At 41.7% G+C, this 20,364-nt stretch overlaps 1 protein-coding gene and 1 pseudogene across 5 annotated transcripts in view; one reads left to right on the forward strand and one right to left on the reverse strand.

Moving 5' to 3' along the window:
• TAF1 (TATA-box binding protein associated factor 1) overlaps positions 1-20,364 on the forward strand; it is a 99,051-nt gene that overhangs the window by 52,467 nt on the left and 26,220 nt on the right. For all 5 annotated transcript variants that reach the window (XM_050776282.1, XM_050776286.1, XM_050776283.1 and 2 more), the window contains exons 29-32: positions 1,780-1,847; positions 3,502-3,624; positions 4,350-4,442; positions 4,524-4,608. In XM_050776282.1, coding sequence (XP_050632239.1) covers positions 1,780-1,847; positions 3,502-3,624; positions 4,350-4,442; positions 4,524-4,608 — 369 coding nt within the window. The remainder of the gene's footprint in view (positions 1-1,779; positions 1,848-3,501; positions 3,625-4,349; positions 4,443-4,523; positions 4,609-20,364) is intronic.
• Positions 480-1,436, reverse strand: LOC126946765 (polyadenylate-binding protein 2-like; annotated as a pseudogene).

Consider the following 20,364-nt stretch of genomic DNA (forward strand, 5'->3'; position numbering starts at 1 on the left):
AAAAGGAAACAAAATAGATCACCAGGCAATCTGGAGGGGCAGGGAGCCGGAGAAGAGGGCTGGGGTGGGTGGTAGACTTGACTGGACAGGAGCAGGCAGGACGGGACTGTGAAAGGTGAGGAGAAGATGGAGGGAAGGTAACAAGCAGAACAGTTTGGTGTCCTTTCAGAGCCCTGGGTAAAAAAAAAAAAAACAAAACCTCCTACCACCCACACTCACCTACCCTTGAGCAGCACCCAAGGGGGTGAAATGGTGCAGGGAAACATGGGGAGCAGCTTATGCAGTTGAGACGTGTCCATGGCGAATCCCCAGAGTGAATAAGCAGCCTCCTGCCCTACTCCCTGGGCCTTCCCCTACTCCCCAAAGCAGGTCCCTCCTCAGCTGTTAGTTATGGGATTTTCCCCCCTTCCGCAGTATATCTTTTTTTAAAAAAATGTTTTTTTTCCCATCAGGGTCATCTTCTGTTTTTTTTTTTTATTATTCTTTTTTTTCCCCTCCTTTCCTCTTTTTTTCTTCTCTCTTCTCCTAATACTTTTTTAGTAAGGGGAATACCATGATGTTGCTCTAGCCCGGCCCATGTAGACGCGACCCTGGGGCCTGCTGTTAAAACCACTGTAGAATCGAGAGAGGTAACTGTTATAGTTGGTGGTCTGGGCGCCGTAGCGGGCTCGTGGGAAACCCCGGTCTGTTGTGTTGATTCCTGGTCTGTTGGTTCGTTTTTGGGATCACCTTGATTTGCCTTCCTCTAAATAGGGACTCATCTGAGACCAAGGAAGTCCTCACTGATTCTTTGAGAACTCTGTATATGCAAACCCTTTGGGATGGCCACTAAATTTGTCACAGAGTATGGTGACACGGTTGACTGAATCACAGCCATGAAAGTGAGCTTCCAGCTCTTCTGCTGTTGCACCATAGTCCACATTGCCAACATAGATGGAACGGGCATCAGCCTCCATCTTCTCTTCAATGACATGATCACTGGGCCAGCATTGCCTAGAGGTGGACTCGTATTCATCTGCTTCTCTACCTCTGTTCTGTAGCTCCTTTAGCTTCTCAGCTTCTTCTTCCATCTCCCTGACTCGAGTTTTGATAGTTTCCAGTTCCTGGTCCTCAATGGCACCGTACCCCGGGTCACCCTCGACCAGTCCCAGCTCCTCCTCCTCCTCCTCTTGGCTGCCAGGGGCTCCCGAACCAGGCCCAGGGCCCAGAGCTCCCGCAGGAGTGGGGGTGTTGGGCTGGGGCGGCTCCTCTTCGGGCTTGGGCTCTGGCTTGGGGTCCAGCAGCAGCTCCTCAGGCTCCAGTTCCTCAGACTCCAGGCCATTCCCGTAGTCCCCTGTGCCCCCCGGGGTCCCCTCCCCGGCCTCCCCACCGGCCCTGGGCACAAGATGGCACCGCCGCCCTGGCCTGGGGCCCCGACCGTCCGCAGCCCCCGCCATCCGCAGCCCCTGCCGCCTGCTCACTCTTCAGGCATTCTTAAATAATTGCTCCCCTTCCATAGTATTATGTTCAAGGTATTAAAGGCAGCAGTAGTACTACTGTGTGTAGATATACACAAATTAAGGAAAGAGTTAAAATTAGTTTATTCATTCATATTGTGTACCTGCTATGTTTTAGGCACTGAAAAATGGATATAAGTCTGGTATATTTGTCTAACCCATCAGTTAGCCTGGTGCCTGACACATATTAGGTTCTTAAGCAAGTGCATTAAGAGGATAAAGAAGTGTTGGCAGATTTTGCCTTCCATTTTTAATGGTTTCATCTCTTACTGTTCCTCTACAGGGCCAAAACACTCATTGACTCAGATCTCTCAATCCATGCTGGATCTCTGTGATGAAAAACTCAAAGAGGTAAGACAGAGTGAGAGAAAGGCAGTGGAATTTGAAGGAGGGGGGTATATCAGGGTTTAGGAAGTAGGAAATTTAACAGAAGGAAAAATATATGTGGGAGTAGCAGATATTTAGTATATGTGAAGGCTGGAAGGGACTTTAGAACTCATAGGCCAGTCCCTTTTGTAGATGGAAAAACTGGGCCCATAACTCATTAGAAAGGGCAAAGGAAAGTGAGTTTCCAGGAAGTCAACTGTAGCTGAGAGACTAGTCAATGTTTTAGGAAGGAGGAATTTTAATTTTTTCTTTGTATTTTTAACCAACTAAGCAGCAAGTGCTAGAAGTTTTAATTTTTAAATGATTATCTATATTCCCTCTTCTTACCAAAAACATTTAATGGTACTTTATAAACCTACAAAAGTGTAAGTATGAAGTAGACATTTCACAAAAGAGGATAGCTAGCCAGTAAACATGGAAAGATTCTCAACTTGACGGATCATTGAGGAGATGCAAATTTAAACCACGATGTCACTACATACCCACTGGAAAGGCTAAAATTAAAAAGACTGACAATACTAAGTGTTGATGAGGATTTGGAGCAATAGGAATACGAACTTTTTCCTACTAGAGTCTAAAATAAATTTATTGGGTTACGTCCCATTATACAAAAGTCACTAATCAGTAATAATGTTTAGTGTTGTTCAGCAGTAGTTTTATACCAAAAACAGAGAGCATGATCTTAAAGCCTAAATTGCTAAAGATGTTTTTTTTGTGTGTGTGGCAGCTATGATGTTGACACTCAGGGAAGTATAAATTTTGGTGAACCAGAAGAATAGAATGTAGAGTACCTAAAGAAGTTGTTGACGTATCCATTTTGACCGTTTTACTGGAATATCTGTTTTTTTTTTTTTTTTGAGACAGGGTCTCGTTCTGTCACCCGGGCTGGAGTGCAGTGGGATGATCTTGGCTCACTGCAACCTCCGCCTCCTGGGTTCAAGTGATTCTTGTGCCTTGGCCTCCTGAGTAGCTGGGACCACAGGCGTGTGCCACCACGCCCAGCCAATTTTTTTTTTTTTTAATTCTTAGTAGAGATGGGGTTTTGCCATGTTGACCAGGCTGGTCTCAAGCTCCTGGCCTCATGTGATCCACCTGCTCGGCCTCCCAGACTGCTGGGATTACAGGTGTGAGCCACTGTGCCCAGCCTGGAATATCATTTATCTTGACTTTTTGTCATTCCGTAGACAATTCAAAGTTACACTTTCTGGGGCAAGGGTCATAGATAGCTAGCTGAACCTTAAATTATCCTTAATTTTTTTTTTTTGAGATGGAGCCTCGCTCTGTCACCCAGCCTGGAGTGCAGTGGTACGATCTTGGCTCACTGCAGGCTCCACCTCCCAGATTCATGCCATTCTTCTGCCTCAGCCTCCCGAGTAGCTGGGACTACAGGCGCCCGCCAACATGCCTGGCTAGTTTTTTTTGTATTTTTAATAGAGATGGGGTTTAACCGTGTTAGCCAGGATGGTCTCGATCTCTTGACCTTGTGATCCACTCGCCTCAGCCTCCCAAAGTGCTGGGATTACAGGCATGAGCCACCACGCCCAGCAAATTATCCTTAATTTTTCTGTGGTGATCACACCTTAGGGAAACTTCTGTCTTGGCTTTGCTTTAATTTCAGAAAGAAGACAAATTAGCTCGCTTAGAGAAAGCTATCAACCCCTTGCTGGATGATGATGACCAAGTGGCCTTTTCTTTCATTCTGGACAACATAGTCACCCAGAAAATGATGGCAGTTCCAGATGTAAGCTGTCTCTGTGCTAAATATTGTGAGGATCGTGCAGGGGAAAGGAAAAATGTATAGGGTGTACGTGTGTGTATTTTGGAGAGTCTAAGTGGGTATGTCAGTTGTGACTGGTATGTGATTTTAAATATTGACCTTTTTGCTGTATGGGTACATTATCTTTTTTTTAAAGAGTACATTATCATTGAAGTCAAAGAGGCCAGGAATCTTTGGATGTAGGGAGGTTTTTGCTTCCTGTTGCTGACATTCAGTATATGAATGCTCCTGAGTAGCCCTATAGAGAGAGGGTGCTAGCGAATGTGAGGCTTTTGATTTAAAGGTACTTCTAAGCAAATGATACTTTGATAATTAGACACCGTTGGTTGTCTTTTATTTCGTTTTTATATTGTTATGGTGATCCTCCCTAGGAATTCTCAACAGTTTCCTTTTGCACTATAGGAATGTGTTCTACGTGTGTAATGCTATAAAACTTCCGGATGGGACTAGGGAAGAAGAAATTTTAATTATGACTATAGAGCAAGTGTTTTTACCCTATCATGGCATAGAAATCCTTAAAGGAATCTGTGAACCCCTTACATTATATACAGAAGTTTTGTATGATTATGTGTTTTTCTAGGGAAAGAGTCCATAGCTTTTTATAGGAATATTTGTAACCCAACAAAGGTGGTGAAATTCTGGTATGAAGAGTGATTTCCATTTAATTTCTTATGCTTTCTATTTACTAGTCTTGGCCATTTCATCACCCAGTTAATAAGAAATTTGTTCCAGATTATTACAAAGTGATTGTCAATCCAATGGATTTAGAGACCATACGTAAGGTGAGTGACTGATTTGATCTAAATGCCTTTTTGTAATCAAGTGACTGTGTGTATCTGAGTGCCTGATTTTTTTCATCACAGAATATCTCGAAGCACAAGTATCAGAGTCGGGAGAGCTTTCTAGATGATGTAAACCTTATTCTGGCCAACAGTGTTAAGTATAATGGTGGGTATTTCTCTTTATTTTCTTTCCATGAATCCATCCATCTTCTATCCATCTGACATTACTTAGCATTATTAAAAAAATTTTTTTTGAGGCAGGATCTTGCTCTCCTAACCAGGCTGGATGCTGTGATGTGATCATAGTTCACTGAACCAGGCACACGCCACTGCGCCAGGCTCTTTTTTTAGTAGAGACAGGGTTTTGCTGTTTTGCCCAGGCTGAGCTCAAGCAATCCTCCCATCTCGGCTTCGCAAAATGCTGGGATTACAGGCATGAGCCAACACTCCTAGCCAGCATTATTAAAATTTATGTGCATAAAGCAGCCTTGAGCAGTGATCACAGAATCAATTGAGTGACTTAGTCTTTTTATTTTTATTTTTTTGAGATGGAGTTTCACTCTTGTCGCCCAGGCTGGAGTACAGTGGCGCGATCTTGGCTCACTGCAACCTCCATCTCCCAGGTTCGAGCAATTTTCCTGCCTCAGCCTCCTGAGTAGCTGGGATTACAGGTGCCTACCACCACGCTCAGCTAATTTTTGTATTTTTAGTAGAAATGGGGTTTCACTATGTTGGCCAGGCTCGTCTCGAACTCCTGACCTCAGGTGATCCATCTGCCTCAGCCTCCCAAAGTGCTGGGATTACAGGTGTGAGCCACACTCCTGGCCAGTCTTTTTTTTTTTTTTTTTTTTTTAAAGCAAGCATATATTTTAGTGTGTATGTTGTATAAAGATTGCTATTAGCCTTTAATGATGAAAAAGTAATATATGCTTACTTTTGAAATCTCGGAAGGCACAGAAAAATGAAGTGAGAATAAAAATCAAATGGATATTACTTTGGGCTCTGAGCCATCACTGCTTTTTCCTAGAATGTGAAAACTCACCTATGTCCCAGGCCCTTAGATGGAGCTTAGGGAAATGGGTAGCTATGGACCGTGGTGAGCTTCCTTGGTGCATGGAGTTTTGCTCAGTACATGAGTTGATTGAATAACATATGCCAGGCTCTGTGCTAGCTGCTTAATCTACTGAAAAGAGAGACAGTCACTGTCCTCAAGTAATTCACAATCCAGTTGGCAGAAAGAGACAATTAAAATGCAGCTTGGAACCAGACATGGTGGCTCATGCCTGTAATCTCAACACTTTGGTAGGCGGAGGTGGGAGGATTGCTTGAGGCCAGGAGTTTGAGACCAGCCTGGGCACACATAGCAAGACCTTCCTTGTCTGTATAAAACACTTACAAACAAAAGCTTAGCTAGGTGTAGTGGTGAGTGCCTGAAGTCTTAGCTATTTGGGAGGCTAAGGCAGGAGGGTCACTTGAACTCAGGAGTTCAAGACTGCAGTGAGCTATGATCACGCCCCTGCACTACATCCTGGGTGACAGCAAGACCCTGTCTCTAAATAAATAAAATAAATAAGTAAAATGCAGCTTGACAAGGGCTATAATAGAAGTATGTGCAGAGTGCATCAGACGAGAGCAAGGAATATCTTAACTGAGAGGGAAGGCTTCATAAACAAGCTAATACAGTTTTTAATGACAATTTTTAAACATTGAGTACTTATATGTGCTGGCACTGATAGATGTTATAAATATCAAATTATATATGGTTTCTGTTCCAAATTAGTTTAGTTTAGTTCGGGAAACAGAAAAGAAAAATTATAGTACTTAAATTTTATTGCTATAAGCATGCACAGAGTATCACAGGACAGTATATCTAAATTAGAGTGGGGCGGGGTGCGGTGGCTCACGCCTGTAATCCTAGCACCTTGGGAGGCCAAGGCGGGTGGATCACTTGAGCTCAGGAGTGCAAGACCAGCCTGGGCAACATAGTGAGACCACATTTCAAAAAAAAAAAAAAAAATGGGGTTAGAGGAAGCTTTCTGGAAGAGGATTTTCTTTTTTCTTTTTCTTTTTTGTAAATAGAGATGGGGATCTTGCTGTGTTGCCCAGTCTGGTCTGGAACTCCAGGACTCAAGCCATCCTCCTATCTTGGCCTCCCAAAGTGTTAGGATTACAGGCATGAGCCACCACACCCATCCAGAAGAGAGTTTTCTTAAGCTGAATTCTGAAAGATCAATGGTGTTTACTTGGCAAAGAATGTGGAGGAGAAAATGTTCTAGGTAGAGAGAACAGCAATATGTAAAGGCACAGAGGCCTGAAATTGCGTGATAGGTTTAAGAAACAGGCCATGTGCGGTGACTCATGCCTATAATCCCAGCACTTTGGGAGGCCGAGGCGGTGGGATCCCCTGAGGTCGGGAGTTTGAGACCAGCCTGACCAACATGGAGAAACCCCGTCTCTACTAAAAATACAAAATTAGCCGGGCGTGGTGGCGCATGCCTGTCATCCCAGCTACTCGGGAGGCTGAGGCAGGAGAATCGCTTGAACCTGGGAGGCGGAGGTTGCAGGGAGCCGAGATGACGCCATTGTACTCCAGTCTGGGCAACAAAAGTGAAACTCCATCTCAAAAAAAGAAAAAAGAAACAAGGTGTTGGGGTTGCAGTTCAAGTGTACATATTGGTGAATAACTGTTTAGAGAGGCAGGCAAGAGTCAAATCATAGAGGATTTTGTGTGCTATACTTGAGTTTGTACTTGATCCTAAATAGGAAAACACTGAAGGAATGAAACAGGGAAACAATTTCTTATAATTCCTTAAACAAATAGAAGAGGGAGCTAAGGGCATATGAGAGAATTATCTAGCATACTGAGGTTCTCAACTAAGAATCCACATGATTATAAGACTTTTCTCCTGTAATTTTTAGCAGTAAGTAGTATGACTGTTAAGTTTGTCAGAAGGGGCAGAGTATTGGAGAGAAAAGGTGAAGGATTGGTCAGTTGGAAAGACTGATGAAGAAATAGGCGTTCTGGGCAGAGAACACAATATTTAATATCATGGAAGAATGAAAGAACAGGGCAAGTTCAGGGAATTATATGTAACTAGGACATGCATATATCATTAAAGAGATGAGACTTCCATTTTTGTTCATTCTGGTTTGGGTTGAAAGAATCTACTTTCTCACTTTGCTCTGCTTATTACACATTGGAAATTGGAGAGTGGAAATGTCCCTTGTTGGGTCAATTATCCATTATTTCATGAAAACACCTAAAGTTAATCACCCAGAATTCTGGCAGTGGAAGTGTTGGTAAGCTCACAGACGTCTAAAAAAGACTATGTGTAGCAAGTGATAAGCAAGAGTGTTACAGAAAGGCACTTGACCTGGTGATGCCTGACTTAGGACATAGGGCAGACTTACAAGGAGCTTATGTAAAACAGTAAGAAAAACCCAGAAGATACTAATAAAAAAGTAAGCAGAGGGCAGATGGACAAATCACAAAAGACGAAAATTAAAGAGGTAACAAACATGAATAAATATTGTGTTGCACTAGTAATCGAAGAAATGCAATTGGGCCGGACGTGGTGGCTCATGCCTGTAATCCCAGCACTTTGGGAGGCTGAGGCAGATAGATCACCTGAGGTCAGGAGTTCGAGATCAGCCTGGCCAACATGGTGAAACCCCATCTCTACTAAAAATATAAAAGTTAGCTGGGTGTGGTGGCAGGCTCCCGTAATCCCAGCTACTTGGGAGTATGAGGCATGATAATTGCTTGAACCTGGGAGGTAGAGGTTGCAGTGAGCCAAGATAGTGCCATTGCACCCCAGCCTGGGTGACAGAGTGAGACTTAGTCTCAAAAAAAAAAAAAAAAAAAAAAATTGAAAGAGGTTTTTTTTGTTTGTTTTTGTTTTGTTTTGTTTTGTTTTGTTGTTGTTTAGACGGAGTCTTGCTCTGTCGCTCAGGCTAGAGTACAGTGGCATGATCTTGGCGCACTGCACCCTCCACCCCCTGGGTTCAAGTGATTCTCCTGCCTCAGCCTCCCGAGTAGCTGGGATTACAGGTTCCCGCCACCGTGCCCGGCTAATTTTTGTATTTTTAGTAGAGATGGGGTTTCACCATCTTGGCTAGGCTGGTCTCAAACTCCTGACCTCATGAGCCACTGCATCCAGCCAACTCAGTTTTTTAGTAGACATAATGGTAGTGAGACAGGTGCTCTCACGCTTTGCTGTTGGCAGTATAAAATTGTGTGAGATTTCTGGAAAGCTATTTGGCAACATTGAGAGACTAAAAAATTGTTCAGACTTTATTGAACAGACTTTATTTAAAGTCAGGTAGACTTGGATTTGAACGTTGGCCCCAGCACTTAATAGCAATGTGACTTTGAGCAAATAACTTAGTCTCTGCTTTTCCTATCTGTAAAATAAGAATAATAGTACTCCCCTCTGAGGGTTGTTGTGAGGATTAAATAAAATAGTGCATGTAAGTAGTTAGCATGTGGTAAGATTATAATCCTAATCAGAGATGTAGTCAGAGGTATTCATGATACTGTTATTTATGTTAGCAAGGACTTATTTAACTTGAACAGTTGACGTAAAGGGGATGATGTTATATGTTTTCCATGGTTTTTCCTTGTATAGGAAGCAGGGGAACTCTCCTAAGAGGAAGTGACTTTTGAACTGAGTTTTGAAGAATGATGATGATAGTAACTACTTACTGAGCACCTACTGTGCCAAGGAAATAGTCAGTGGAAAACGGTGGAGAAGTTCCTGGCAGATAACACAAATGCAAAAGTAGATGAAGGTGCCTTGGATAGGAAATGCCGGTAGTTAAATATGACTAGGATGCATAGTGGAATTACATTTGGTAGTGAGATTCGAGATTTTAAAGGTAGAGGGGCCAAATCATGAAAGGCCTAGTATGTTACACCAAACCTTTAGAAGGAGAAAGGGACATATCAGGTACTAGTACCTGAATGTATCATTCCAAAACCTATCTGAAGAATGGATTGGAAGAGGGGAATAAGATAGAGACCGGTAAAGAAACTATTGACAGCATTCCCAGTTAAAAATACTGACGGCCTGAACTAAGATCAGTATCAATAAGAGTAAAAAGATGAAGACGGGGTGTAGAGATACTGAGGAGGTAGAATTGATGTTTCATAAATGGTTAGAAGTTGGGGGCATGGGTAAAGGATGGAGATTTTAAGATGGTATCAAGCACTCATGCTCTTGGGGGAAACATAAATTAGTACAAACGTTTTAGAGGACTGTAAATGTTCATTTCCATTGGCTAAGCACCTTCACTTCCAGGGACGACTACACACAAGTTTATAAAGGTACATGTACAAATGTTCTTTGCAGCATTGCTTGTAATTGCAAAAACATGGAGCATTCTAAATATCCAACAATAGGAAATTGTTTTAAAAATGGCACATCTATATGATGAAGTACTGCTCAGCTATCAAAATGGTAGACTTAGCTAACAAATTAGGTGTATTTGTGTATACTCATATGAAAAGATATTCAAGTTGTATTATTGAGAACCATATTACTTAACAGTATATTTAGAAAGGGGGGGTCACAAATTTGGATTCTATGGACAGGTAATACAAATGAGTGAAATGGGCTATGTTGTGGGGGCCAATGAACTGGAGAGCAGGTATCCCATCTAGGAGTCAGTCACTGTTTAGCTCAGTTGTTGCCATGGAATTGAGTTACCAAAGGGAGAAATGGAGAATAGTTTTTACTTTATACTTGTTTGTACTTAGGTATTTGAATTTTTTAGTGAGCATATGTGCTCACTAAAAGTATTATGTACTTTTGCAATTAGGAGAAATTTCCATTTTTGGAAGGATGAAGAAACCAAATGACGTCCAAAGTTCTGACTTGGGCAACAAGTGGTGCCATTGACTAATATGGGAAATACAGGAAGAGTAGTTTGGAGAAAAGATAGCAGAGTTCAACTTGCTATGTTGTATTGGGGTAGGACATCTAAGTGAAGACTTTTAATAGGTAGTTAGCTGTATACAAGTCCAAAGCTCAGATGATATATATATATATATATATATTTTTTTTTTTTTTGGGACAGAGTCTTGGTCTGTCACCCAGGCTGGAGTGCAGTGGTGTGATCTCGGCCCACGGCAACGTTCGTCTCCCAGGTTCAAATGATTTGCCTGCTTCAGCTTCCCAAGTAGCTGGGATTACAGGCACATGTCATCACACCCAGCTAATTTTTGTATTTTTAGTAGAGACGGGGTTTCACCATGTTGGCCAGGCTGGTCTCAAACTCCTGACCTCACATGATCCACCTCCCTCGGCCTCCCAAAGTGCTGGGATTATAGGTGTGAACTTTTGCACCTGGCCTCAGAAGAGAGTTTATACTATAAATATGGTTATTTTTCACATTATCAGCATATAAAAATATAAGTAGATGAGTTCAAATAGGGAGTAGGGTACATTCCTTGAACCCTCTGATGTTGTATGTAAAATATGATTATTTTACTGAGTAGAAAGACCATAGATTTTATCAGATTATCAAAGTTGTGTGTGATCCCAAAAAAGATAAGAATCACTGTTTAAGAGAGGATGTGGGATAAGAATAGACCTGACAAATTCCAATATTTAAGATAATAGGTGAGGCCCGGCACGGTGGCTCACGCCTGTAATCCCAGCACTTTGGGAGGCCGAGGTGGGTGGATCATGAGGTCAAGAGATCGAGACCATCCTGGCCAGCATAGCAAAACCCTGTCTCTACTAAAAATACAAAAAATAAGCTGGGCGTGGTGGCATGCGCCATTGTCCCAGCTACTCGGGAGGCTGAGACAGGAGAATCACTTGGACCCGGGAGGCGGAGGTTTCAGTGAGCCGAGATTGCACCCCTGCACTTCAGCCTGGCCACAGAGCGAGACTCCGTCTCAAAAAAAATAAAAAAAATAAAAAAAGTGAATATGAAGGAGTGGCCAGAATGAAAGAAGAAAAACTAAGAGAGAATAATATACTGCAAACTAAGAGAAGAGAATTTCAAAGAGGGAAAATTACCAACAGGTCAAGTGCTACAGAGAAGACCAAAGAGGATGGTTATTAGAAGAGTTATTTCACTGAAGTGGTAGAATAAAAAGCCAGACTGCAGGAGTTATGAATGAATGGGAAGCAAGAAAGTAGAGATTGAGAGTTGCCTGTGAAGGGAAGAAGGAAGTAGACAATATGTTGAGGGGATGTAGGCAGTTGGACAGAGGAGACCTTTGTGTAGGTCAAAGAGAAGAAAAGGATGTGAAATGCCTATGAAAGTGGGAAGATAGACATTGAGAAAGTTTCCGCCTAAGTAGCATCTTAGTTCTCTGTAAAGTAGGAAACGGTATTTTTTGCTGAGATTAAAGTACGAGAAGGAATTTGAAGAAAAATATCAACAAGAATTATTTTTATGGGAAATTGGAAAAGGAGCTGATTAGGGACATTTCAGAAGAATGCTGTTGAGCAGCTTTTCAGGGTCCAGCTGAAGATGGAGACTTTTTTTTTTGAGCAGTATCATTTGGAACAGTTCTGTAATTTTTGTCAGTGCTCATCAGATCAAGTTAGGAAATTGAGAAGGCAGATGATAAAATTGATTCAGGATTGAGATTTTGTTTTGTGGATGTGCTGGAAAGATTGGGAATTGTGAGGGTATTAGCAAAAGAAGAAAAAATTGTTGAAGTTCAGGCATCTCAGACCAATAAAGGACGCTTTATTGCAGAGGATTGTGACCGTATAGTCTCCAGTTTGGGGGAATATCTCAGAGCAGCTTCACAAAAGCTTGCAATTTATTTGGCAATTTGTGTTTTATCTTAAAAACTTATGCAAATTTTCCTTTAGGCTTATCTGTACTTTAACTTGCTTTAAATTTCTTACCAAATTACTTCACATCCCCTCTCCAATCTTCAAGTAAAATTGCTGATTCAGGAAGCTATACAACAATGATCCCATAGCTTACTTTGGTATATTCTTCTGCATTACCTTAGTTTTTAAAACATGGGGCTGATTATACATTAAAGTAATGCCAGGAGAGGCTTAATATGTTGAGAGATAGAAATTAATGGGCCTGGCAATTTTCTTGAAGTAAGAGAAAGAGAATGAAAAAACTGGACAGACACAAGGTTGTGGTAAGAAAGTTGAGTATTTGGAGTTGAAAGTTCCAGAGGTGAAGCAGTTTTCACTAGATAGCATTCTGGGTATAGCCATGGATGTGTTTGGTAGCCATGGATGTGTTTGGCTGGAGCAAAGGTGCAAACTATTGGCACAAAGATTTGCAGGGATTTGGATAGGTTGTACATGTGAACAATAAAGTAACTCACTATGATGGGAGAGATTTGGAGCCGAGAGAATGATTGTGCCAGGTGCATAAGTTTTTGTGAATGAGAATCAGTTAATAATGGTGACTAAAGGTGAAGAACACAGATTTCAAACTCAGGTGTCCTGCAGGGGCCAGGCAAATAATGTAAATGACTAAGGTGGGCCAGGTGGGATTGTGCTAAACTAGAAGAGTGCATGCATATTCCATCTAAAGCAGCATGTCTTTCATCTGATTGTTGTCCTAAGGAAATGAGTATCCTGTGTTGCTAGATGTCTTAATGTTTCTTTTTTTTTTTTTTTTTGAGACGGAGTATCCTCTGTTGCCCAGGCTGGAGCGCAGTGGCGCGATCTCGGCTCACTGCAAGCTCCGCCTCCCGGGTTCACGCCATTCTCCTGCCTCAGCCTCCCGAGTAGCTGGGACTACAGGCGCCCGCCACCTCGCCCGGCTAATTTTTTTGCATTTTTTTAGTAGAGACGGGGTTTCACCGTGTTAGCCAGGATGGTCTCGATCTCCTGACCTCGTGATCCGCCCGCCTTGGCCTCCCAAAGTGCTGGGATTACAGGCGTGAGCCACCACGCCCGGCCCTTAATTTTTCAAGAGAAGCTGAAAATCTGAATTTTTTATGTGACATTTCTTAAATTTTTACGTATTTGCAAATAGTTTAAATGTTTATTTACTCCGTTGGCCAAATAAAAACATCTATCTGCAGGCCAAATTTGGCTCCAAGTCTTCAACCTCTGGCGTAGTGAAAAACAGGCCTTAGAGTAGGAGAGATTTTTTTTTATCCCCAAGAAGAAGTAAATAATGTCTAGGTAGTAGCAGTGGACAGCCTAGAAGGTTGACTTTCCCCCTTCTTAACCAGTGGAATAGGAAACTTCTGAATAGGGCTATAAGGGTTAGTGGTACCATGTGATATGAAATGATGACATCTAGAAAGATACCATAAAGACATTGAGGAGTTAAAGGCACATGAAATATTTCCCACTATCAGGTGATACACACGAAATATTTCTGTTTAAAACTTTGTTGGTTCAGCCAAATATGATCCTTCCTCTTTTTTTAATTAATAGTAACAAAGTCCAGGCTGGATGCAGCGACTCACTCCTGTAATCCTAATGCTTTGGGAGGCCAAGGCAGGAGAATCTCTTGAGGCCAGAAGTTCAAGATCAGCCCTGGCAAGAGACCCTGTCTCTTAAAAAATTTTAAAAATTACCTGGGCATGGTGGTGTGTGCCTGTTGCTGAGCCCAGGAGTTCAAGGCTGCAGTGAGCCATGATTGTGCCACTGCACTCCAGCTTGGTTGACAGAGTGAGACCCTGTCTCAAGAAACAAAAAATATAAATAGTAACAAAGTCCATGTGGACTTTATTGTCTACGTTAAAATTTTTATTTTGTAAAATTTTATTGTTAGTATTAAAGTTAATCTAAATTAGTAGAATGGTATCTCTAATTAACATTATTTTGACTCTATATTCAGATCCTTCACTCATAATATACTGCATATGACCATATTTCTGTAACATTTTACACTGACTTCCTTGACTTTGTTAGTCACATATTTAGCCCGTGAACTATATTGTATATAGCCAGAATACTTAGCACTAAGATTAGGGTCATTAGGCAAAAACCAGAAGATAAGTAACACTCCATATAAAACACATCTGGACATAGGCAGCATGTATCAGAGGAATTGGTCTTGTCCTTAAGTGATGACAGTGGACTGTACGCTAATTATAGAGTTAAGCCCTTGTACCTTCCAGCTGCCACGTAAGTACTAGATCAATTTCAGAACCTCTGTTCATGTTTAAATAGCATTTGAAAAGAACATTAATACAGGGAAGTCCACAACTTTAAGTGGTTGGAGTTATTTACAGCAGTCCCCAAAGGACCACAACAGTTAAAGGAGAGAGTCATACAGATAAGTCCCTTCTCAAAAATACAACCCAAACTTTTTGCCGGACTTAACAAAATTGGCAGAGGCCTTACTACTTAATGTTTAGTTAAATTTGAAATGAGCTGCATAGTCTGTGGCTATACCACCCTAAATGTGCCTGATCTCATTTGAAATGAGCTGCGTAGTCTGAACCAATAGGTAATGCTGAGCTAGTCATGATGAGATTCCCCTTTCCCAAAGATTTCATAGCAAGTTTCTCCTCTAGTGCTCTTAAAACCAAAATCAACTCCAGTAAGAAACCATCTTTAGGATGGACATAGGTAGAACTTGTGTCATGAAACCTGAGAGCCCAAAGTTTTAGAATGCTCAGTTGGACCCCACAATCTAGATATAAATTTACAAAGAAAAACTGAGAAATCTCCCCCTGTCCCCAACTTTTGAGTATCTCCCAATCTTTTGTGGGCTCTGATAGTTATTCAGGTTATAGGACCTTTGCCTGACATTCTCGGGTCTCATCCTATGCCTGTGTAGCTTAGTAGTTATTCAGCCAAAGACTAAAGGGAGCCCTTGCAGATCTTGTGGAGCACCCTCTTCTCCAGTTGTGCCTTGCAATTTCCAGCTGTCTTAACCTCCTCAGACTCTAATATGTCTCCACAGCTCAGGAAGACTGCGATAATTGGCTTGCCTTCAGCAGAAAGCCAGGGACAATTGTAGGGCTCACTTCATTTCCCTTCCCTTCTCACAGGGATCACAGAATCTTACACTACTAGTTGCTCAGTGTCTGAAAGCAGTTGTTTCATTTGTTTTTTTCTAGTTTTCTGTTTATAGTAGGAAGACTAATCCAATAGCATTTATTCTATCATGCCCAGAAAGTCTTTTAATGTTTAGTTTTATGGTATTTCTGACATACAGAAACTTCATATGCATACATTTGTATTTATCAGTCTTTTTTTTTTTTTTTTTTTTTTTTTTTTTTTTTTTGAGACGGAGTCTCGCTCTGCCGCCCAGGCTGGAGTGCAGTGGCCGGATCTCAGCTCACTGCAAGCTCCGCCTCCCGGGTTCACGCCATTCTCCTGCCTCAGCCTCCCGAGTAGCTGGGATTACAGGCGCCCGCCACCTCGCCGGGCTAGTTTTTTGTGTTTTTTAGTAGAGACGGGGTTTCACCGTGTCAGCCAGGATGGTCTCGATCTTCTGACCTTGTGATCCGCCCGTCTCGGCCTCCCAAAGTGCTGGGATTACAGGCTTGAGCCACCGCGCCCGGCCTATCAGTCTTTCCTATATGATTCCTGTCTTTGGTATTATAACTCTTCAAAAGATCTTCCCTACCCCCAAGATAGCAAACCATATTTTCTTCTAATACGTACAGTATTTTAAATATTTAAATGTTTGTCTACTTTTTAGAATAAAATCTTAAGTAGAAGGTAAATATTTAACTTTCTTTCTTTCCCAAATGACTAGCCAAAGTGTCCAAGTCCCTTTTATGGAACAGTCTAACCTTTTCTACTAATTGAAATGCTACCTGCATTTTTTTTTTTTTTTGAAATAAGGTCTTGCTCTGTTGCCCAGACTGGAGTGCAGTAGTGTGATCATGGGTCATTACAGCCTCCACCTCCTGGGCTCAAGCTATCCTACCACCTTAGCCTCCCAAGTAGCTGGGACTACAGGCATACATCACCAAGCCTGGCTAATTTCTGTTTTTGGTTTAGTTTTTGTTTTTTTGTTTTTTTGGTTTTTTTTTTTTTTTTGAGACAGAGTCTCGCTCTGTCGCCCAGGCTGGAGTGCAGTGGCCTGATCTCCGCTCACTACAAGCTCCGCCTCCCAGGTTCACGCCATTCTCCTGCCTCAGCCTCCTGAGTAGCTGGGACTACAGGCGCCCGCCACCATGCCTGACTAATTTTTTGTATTTTTAGTAGAGACGGGGTTTCACCGTGTTAGCCAGGATGGTCTCGATCTCCTGACCTCGTGATCCGCCCGCCTCGGCCTCCCAAAGTGCTGGGATTACAGGCATGGGCCACCTGGCCTGGCCTACTTTTTGTATTTTTTGTAGAGATGTGGTTTCACCATGTTGCCCAGGCTGATCTCAGACTCCTGGGCTCAAATGGTCCACCTGCCTCAGCCTCCTAAAGTGCTAGGATTACAGGCATAAGCCAATGCACTTGGCCAAAATGCTACTTTTATACGATACTAAATTCTTACTTTTTTTTTTTTTTTTTTTTTTTTGAGACAGAGTCTCGCTCTGTCCCCCAGGCTGGAGTGCAGTGGCACGATCTTGGCTCACCACAAGCTCCGCCTCCCGGGTTCACGCCATTCTCCCCCCTCAGCCTCCAGAGTAGCTGGGACTACAGGTGCCCACCACCACGCCCAGCTAATTTTTTTGTATTTTTAGTAGAGACGGGGTTTCACCGTGTTAGCCAGGATGGTCTCAATCTCCCGACCTCGTGATCCGCCCGCCTCAGCCTCCCAAAGTGCTGGGATTACAGGCGTGAGCCACCTCGCCCGGCTCTTATATATTCTCAAACCTATTTGAGAGCTTTCTATTCTGCTTCATTGATCTGTTTGTCTAGTCTGGTGCTATTATCACCAGATAATATAATTGTTTTATCACAAAGGCTTTATAATTTTAAATTCCTTGACTGTGCTTGCTTGATTATCCTAAATAAACCCTAAGGTCATTTTTGTTAGATTCTACCTTGTCGTCGAATGAATAAACATGATTGAGACCTTATTTAATTTATGGATTAATTTGGAGAAACTGTGTATCTTTATAATTCTCCATTTTTCCACCTGGGAGTTTATATTTCTTCATTTACTCACATTTTCTTTTATGTCCCCCAATAGTGGCTTCTAGTTTTCTTCATATAGTTTCTAGGCATCTTTTAATTTATTCTTATACATTTTATAGTTGTTGTTGCTTTTGAATTTCTCATTGTTGAGTTTATTCCTAGGCAATTTAAAAGTTTTTATTTTGTTTATTCTTCATTGTCAATATTCTATATAAAATTTAAAAGCTTTGCTGCCATTGTGCTTGTGCTCTTTTTTTCCTAACTGGTTATTAAGTCTAAAGGTTTCAGTTTGAAGAATATGGGTAGTTGATTCAGTATTGTTCATAGGTTAAATGTAATACTTAAAGCGTTTCCATGATACTAGTTTCTAAGTCTGTGCTATGAGGGTACTACTCTGTAAGTTTGACCACTAACAAATAATAAGGGTCTTTTTTTTCCATCAGTGATTGGGACCCAAGATATAAGTATCTCTGACCAGGCTTGGTGGCTCACAACAGTAATCCCAGCACTTTGGGAGGCCGAGGCAGGCGGATCATTTGAGGCCAGGAGTTAAAGACCAGCCTGGCCAACATGGTGAAACCCCATCTCTACTAAAAATACAAAAATTAGCTGGGCCTGGAGCTGAGATCATGCCACTGCACTCCAGCCTGGGCGACAGAGTGAGACTGTCTCCAAAAAAAAAAAAAAAAAAGAAATATTTCCATATGAAGGTTAAGTCCTTCACGTCATTGAAGAGAAGAAAAACTTCCCCAAATCCTGCTTGAGTCTCTTGCTGCCATCTTGTCTCTTTCTCTTTCCATACAGACTTTTTTATTATGGTAAAATATAGATAATATAAAAATTTGTCATTTTAACTATTTTTATTTTTTTGAGACTGAGTCTCATTCTGTTTCCTAGGCTGGAGTGCAGTGGTGCGATCTTGGCTCACTGCAACCTCTGCTTCCTGAGTTCAAGCGTTTCTCCTGCCTCAGCCTCCAGAGTAGCTGAGATTACAGGTGTACACTACCACGCCCGGGTAATTTTTGTATTTTTAGTAGAGACGGGGGTTCACCATGTTGGCCAGGTTGGTCTCCCATTTCTGACCTCAGGTGATCCACCTGCCTCAGCCTCCTAAAGTGCTGGGATTACAGGCATGAGCCACCGTGCCCAGCCGTCATTTTAACTATTTTTAAGTGTACAAATCAGTGGCATTAAGTTCATTCACAGTGTAGTGCAACCATTACCACTATGTATTTACAGAACTTTTTTATTATTCCAAACAGAAACTCTGTACCCCTTACATGGTAACTCCCCTTCTTCCTAGCTCCTGGTAATCTCTATTCTAGTTTCTCTCTCTGTGCAAGTGCCTATTCTAGGTATGTCATATAAGTAAATCATACATTATATACAATATTCTTCCTTTTGTGTCTGGTTTGTTTTACTTACCATATTTTCAAGGTTCATCCATGTTGTAGCATGTATCAGACTTTCATTCTTTTTTATGACAGCCAGACTTCTTTTATGAATATGTAACATCTCTCACTATTTTCTTTGTCTGCCAGTAATGCCTCACTTAGCTTTAAGCTGGCTTCCACCCTGTCCAGTCTCCCAAGTAAACAGGACCACATAATTGTCAGATACAGTGGGCACTTTTCTGTGCTTATCTTGACCTCACCCTAGTATTTGACGTAATTGACCATTCTTTCCTCACAACTGTATTGCGATTGGCTTCCATGACAATTTTTAGCTCCGGCTAGGGGAGGCCGAGGCGCGTGGATCACGTGAGGTCAGGAGTTCGAGACCAGCCTGGCCAACATGGTGAAACCTGTCTTCACTAAAAATACAAAAAAATTAGCCAGGCGTGGTGGCACACAGTATAAGAATGCAGTCAGCATTCTCGGGAGGCTGAGGCAGGAGAATCACTTGAACCTGGGAGGCAGAGGTTGCAGTGAACCAAGATCATGACACTGCACTCCAGCCTGGGTGACAGAACGAGACTCCAAAAATAAAAAAGTCAGCCCTTATTTTCTTCCCACCTCTTAAACTATTCCTTTTTAATCTCCTTTGCTGAATGTTCTGCCCACTCCTGTAACTTCAGTTATCACCTCTTTCCTGATGACTCTATTGTAGACAAAGCCACTTGCCAAACATTTCCTCTTGGATGTTTCAGTGGAACTTAAAACATACCTCAAGCTGAGTGTATTATTGTTTCCTCCTATCCTTCTTTATTCCAACTTTCTCCCTCTCTCCTCCTTTACTTGAATCACTCATTTACAATTTCCAATCTGGGTTTAATGAGACATTAACATTACCCAGTAGCTACATCTAGGAACCTCTTGTTTTTGATTCTTTACTTTGAATAAGTTCCAACATCCAGTATGTCACTAAAGCTTGCATTATATTTTGCCTAGTCACCTGGTGAATGTCCCAGCCTTTATATTTATCTCCTTCTAACCTAACATCTACATTCCTGTCGGGTAGACCTTTTAAAAAACAAAAAGCAAAACCTCTTATAAAAAGATCAAATAATCTAGAAATATATAAAATTAAAAGTTAAAGCTTCTGCCTGCCCTCCCACTCCTGTCTCCCATATTTTCATTTCCCCAGAGATAACAGCTTGATATATAGTCTTAGGTACTTTTTTCTATGCTTACACAAAATGTGTTTACTTATTACGCCACTCTCAGCACACTGCCTATAGGGTAGCCCTGCTCTGCAGGAGCAGTAAAAAAGAAAAATACATGTAGGTTTTTCAAGTTTTTGTTTTATTCTGTAATTTGCTCTTTTTTGCTCATGAATATATTCTGATCCTTTTTATTTTGAGGTAATTATAGATTCAGGAAATTGCAAGAAATAGTACAGAGTCCTGTGGGCTTCTCACTCAGCTTCCTTCAATGGCAATATCTTACATAGCTGTACTTCAATATCAAGACCAGGGAATTTATATTGGT

The sequence above is a fragment of the Macaca thibetana genome, chromosome X (assembly GCF_024542745.1).
Source record: "Macaca thibetana thibetana isolate TM-01 chromosome X, ASM2454274v1, whole genome shotgun sequence".
In the NCBI taxonomy this organism is placed as follows: Eukaryota; Metazoa; Chordata; class Mammalia; order Primates; family Cercopithecidae; genus Macaca; species Macaca thibetana.